At 45.3% G+C, this 5,003-nt stretch overlaps 1 protein-coding gene across 1 annotated transcript in view; it reads right to left on the reverse strand.

Moving 5' to 3' along the window:
• Positions 1–236: 236 nt before the first annotated feature.
• LOC143301202 (uncharacterized) overlaps positions 237–5,003 on the reverse strand; it is an 11,983-nt gene continuing 7,216 nt past the window's right edge. Inside the window, exons 2-3 of the mRNA XM_076615320.1 lie at positions 4,828–5,003; positions 237–2,824 (exon numbers count right to left, since the gene is read on the reverse strand). The exon at positions 4,828–5,003 is cut by the window's right edge and continues 867 nt beyond it. Of these exons, the coding sequence (XP_076471435.1) occupies positions 1,803–2,824; positions 4,828–5,003 (1,198 nt within the window). The 3' untranslated portion in view covers positions 237–1,802. The remainder of the gene's footprint in view (positions 2,825–4,827) is intronic.

Here is a 5,003-nt window from a genome sequence, read left to right on the forward strand (position 1 = left end):
TTCTTTTTTGACTCACTTGTGTAAACAAAGTGAGTCTATGTTTTAACCCGGTGTTCGGTTGTCTCTGTGTGTGTGTGTGTCTGTGTGTGTGTGTGTGTGTGTGTGTATGTGTGTGTCCGTGTGTGTGTGTGTGTCCGTGGTAAACTTTAACATTGACATTTCCTCTGCAAATACTTTGTCAGTTGACACCAAATTTGGCATAAAAATAGGAAAAATTCAGTTCTTTCCAGTCATCTTTGTTTAAAACAATATTGCACCTCTGGGATGGGCACAAAAAATATAAAAAAAAGAAGCCTAATTATATGCAAACTGCATTTACTGTTATATTTATATTTTTTGTATTCTCTAAACCTGGCACTTTGACCTCTTATTCTGACACAACAACAAGAGGAGTCATTATTGTCATTTTTTGTTCAAACAGGAACTTCTTTTGCTAAGCATGGAATTTTTATTTATTTTGCAAACGTTTTGGTGCAGATAGTAAAAAAGGGAAATTACTCTGTAATTAATGCTAGGGGACTTAATTTATCACAAGTGAGTCTTGAAGGCCTTGCCTCTCTTGTTTCTTTTTTTTTTTTAAATCAAATGAACCAGTGTTTCTCGCTGATAAGAGTTTTGTTTTGTCTTCAATGTCTCCCAAGGAACCAGCCTTGCGATAATGGAACAAACCCATTAACAATGTTGTGCTTTTTTTTCAGTTTCAGTGAATGTACACACACCATTGCTTCCATTGAAATATCATGACAAACGATAAACATATAGATACATGACACATGAATAAGATAAATAAACAGATCGATCAATCAATGTATATAAGATAATTTGATAAATAGATATTATGTAAATAAACAGATCAATAAGTAAACACTGATGCTAATGTCCATCACTGCAAAACACGTGCCTGGGTCGTACAAAAGAAAGTTTAAAAAAAAAGTAAACTGCAGTAAGAACAACAACACAACATCATAATCAAAAACAACACTGACAAAATCAACAAACGCAACAACAACTTTATCATTATCAACAACAGCAACAACAAGAACAACAACCATATAATCGTCTCCATCATGACTACAATCAACAACAACATTTTCATACAGGACAGGAATGACGAAATCTTTGTTGAAATTTGCATTGATGTAAGTGACTTTATATTGAAATGTCACCCAGTCCTTTCAACACACACACACACACACACACACACACACACACACACACACACACACACATACACACACACACACACACACACACGCGCGCGCAGGCACGTACACACGCATACACACACACACGCACACGCACACACACACACACGCACACACACACACACACACACACACACACACACACACACACACACACACACACACACACGTGCATAGAGAAACACGTGAGAGGGGGGGGAGGACCCACATCAGAGCTACAACCTTCAAACTGATAAAAGAGATAGACCGATAAACAGATAGACCTATCTACCAACCCATCCATCCATTCATCCAAATCATAACGTCACGAACCACACCTCCCAACACACACACACACACACACACACACACCGTTAACTCTCTCCATACGAACGGCGAAAGAGACGACGTTAACAGCGTTTCACCCCAGTTACCATCATCAAATTATTGCAAGCGGGAGGCTCTTATACTGAAGAGGTGAATGTTGACAAAGAATACCACAATTCTGACGACGGAAGCTAAAGGTTGGGTCATTCAGACACCCACTGGACACCCGAGGGGTCTGTGTAGAGGAGAAGAGAGGACTGGCCGTACTGAGTGAGCTAACAGCCAGCTCTTTCACAGTGTGTACCCAACCACAACGCTGCCGCCGACAGCACCATCCCAGCTGACCACCAGATGACCAGAGCTGGTCAGACACAGACTGCTCGGGAAGACAGACCGTGGAAGACGGTGCAGAGAAGGCGTCACCAGTCGCCTCCAGTCTCCTGCTCTGCTCCTCACACAGACACACTGAGAGTCCTCGCTCGCAACATACAGGTTACCGCTTCCGTCAGAGCACACCTGTCTGGGCCCCTTCAGATGAGCATGCTGAAAAGTCTGGGTCACCTGGCCAGAAGGGACGCACACCCGGTGAACCAGGTCTGTCTGATAGTCCGAAACCAGGACGTGGTGGTCACGTGTGTTGAAGAGGTATTCAGGTGACGCCAGTCCTGTCAGCCTGGTGCTGTCGGTCACCGTTCTGACCAGGTGACCCTGTCTGTTCAGCACGTCCACAGAAGCCAGGCCTGTGGAATCCTCCTCGCAGCTCGCGATGAGATGCCCGTCACTGTGCCCGGCTATCCCGTCGTACTGCCTGGCGGTCCGGACATGTGACCGCACTGCCACGGTGCCGGCGGTGACGTCCATGAGACAGACACCACGTGACCCCGTCGTCATGGCGACCACGCCGTCAGACAGCACGGCCAGGCGGAGTGGTGGTTCCTGGATGGGGAGAGAGGACACGGCGTGGGGGGGCGCCACGCCCATCACCTTCACCTTCCTGTTGAAGTGGTCCGCCATGACGAGGGTGTCGCCCGGCAGACAGACGACGGCGGTGATCCAGGGCTTGTCTTGGTCGGCAGCTGCTCTGGGGGGCACCTTGAAGACGCACCTTGGCTCCGCCGTCATCACATCAACAGGTGGGGTGAAGGTGGGGGCGGTGGAAGGGCGGGTGGCTGGGGAGGGGAGTGATGACGTGGGGGAGGTGGAGGGGATGGAGGGTGGGGGGAGGTGAGCCGAGGTGGGGGTGGGAACGGAGGAGGAGGGGGCTGACGCAGCAGATGGAGCGGGGGGGATGGCATCTGGAGTGGTCTGTGGGTCTGGAATCGATCATCACCACCGAACGTCGTCGTCATCAACAACAACAGTATCCTCTTCTTCGTCATCATCGTTAGCGACTACATCATCATCATCACTAGCACATTGTTTTCATCGTAATTTAGAACGACATTATCATCATTATTATCATTACTATTGTCACTCGCGTCAATAAATATCTCAAATATCACCACCACTTAACATCACAATAGGCCTAATGGTTGCATCATCATCACAGTAGTAGTAGTAGCAGCAGCAGTAGTAGTAGTAGTATGTCATAATTGTCTTCTTCTTTCTCTCTTTAATCCACAAAAACAAAACATTAGTGTTTATTGTTACTGAACAGTTGATTATTGTTTTTTTGAACTGACGTGTTTTATTGATTCACTTGTGTAAACAAAGTGAGTCTATGTTTTAACCTGGTGTTCGGGTGTGTGTGTGTGTGTGTGTGTGTGTGTGTGTGTGTGTGTGTGTGTGCGTGCGTGTGTGTGTGTGTGTCTTATTGTGTGTCTGTGGTAAACTTTAACATTGCCATTTTCTCTGGAAATACTTTGTCTGCCAATACCAAATTTCACATAAACATAGTATGAAAAAAAAATCTTCACAGTCATACCAATAACACATTATAAGTCTCCCGAATTAAGCCTGAGTTTTTTTTTCCGAATCATTAACGGTTTATTTCGCTGAGTTCGTTCCGAAATCCGAAAATTCTAAAAACTGCTTCCCACTGAGTTAGACTTGGTTGTATTCGAAGACGACATGACCTCGTTTTTCTTGTTCACAATTAAAAGGAAAGAAATACAAATTCTGGACAGAACACATACAGTGATACTAAATACACAGTCGACGTGTTTACTGCATATAAATATTCTAAAGTGGACACTGAATTAACTGGAATGAACATAAAAGAAAAAAAAATGAATCGATCATTTCTTTCAGCTTCTTCATGCAGATCTAGAGATCTACCATGTGTTGTGGTGTGCTTGAAGGGATGGCAAAGTCTCCTTTACCACTGAAATAAAAGAATAATCCAGATATAATAAAACACACAAAAAACATGATTCAAACGGCGTTATTACGTCCACTACAGTCACATCTATTTATCACACGAAGAAGAAAGTATCATATTTAGTCAAATGACGTCAGATGCGCTGCAGCAGTGGGGATTAGTCTGCTTCCTTGGGAACTGAACATGCCTGGTTCCATCCCGCTCCATGCCTTCTGTGTTTTTTGGGGGTTTTTGTTGTTGTTTTTTGGGGGGGTTCGTTTTTTGTTGCTGTTTTATTTTCTCCCAAGCTTATTTTATATTTCATATTAATTAATACAGAGCACTTTTCAACGATTTTTCAAATCTCTGCGGGTTTTGTTGTTTTTTTCTCTTCGTGATTCCTTTACTGGATAAAGCGCGAAGCACAAGTGAGTCTTGAAGGCTGTTAGTGTCAACTGTCTGGCTGTCTGTCTCTCTGCCCATCTGTCAGTCGGTCGGTCTGTCTGCCTCTGTGTGTGTGTGTGTGTGTGTGTGTGTGTGTGTGTGTGTGTGTGTGTGTGTGTGTGTGTGTGTGTTGGTGTTGTTGTTGTTGTTGTTGTTGTTGTTGTTGTTGTTTTGTTGTTGGTGGTTTTGGGGGGGATTTTTGTCTCTGTCAAGTGTGCAAAACAATGCCATGTTCTCAAATCGTTCACAACAGAAGACATGCTTGGTCACAGCCTCTCGACGGAAACTCCATTCAGGTTGGCATTAAATTAAGTTCTGAGTTCTGAGCTCTCTCTCTCTCTCTCTCTCTCTCTCTCTCTCTCTCTCTCAAAAGGCCTTTTCTCTGAATCTCTCTTTACTTTCTTTTCATCATGCTCATGCTTAATCATTCTCACTTCCCTCTCTCCTCCTCTCTACTCCCCCCCCCTCCCCCTACGCTCTGCGCGCGCGCGTGCACACACACACACACACACACACACACACACACACACACACACACACACACACACGCCTCCATCGCCTGGAGTCACTGACCTTCAGATTTCAACATCTCCCTGAGCTGTGTCCTGATCGTCTGCAGTCTGTTCACGTCCAGGCACCAACGACCTCCTCCTCCTCTTCCTCCTCCTCCTCTCAATTCACTCAGACGTCTCTTCAGAGACTCTGCCTGCACGTGCAAGGTGACGTCACAGCTCGTGACGCCACCGCGG

Source organism: Babylonia areolata, chromosome 27, assembly GCF_041734735.1.
Source record: "Babylonia areolata isolate BAREFJ2019XMU chromosome 27, ASM4173473v1, whole genome shotgun sequence".
Taxonomy (NCBI): domain Eukaryota; kingdom Metazoa; phylum Mollusca; class Gastropoda; order Neogastropoda; family Buccinidae; genus Babylonia; species Babylonia areolata.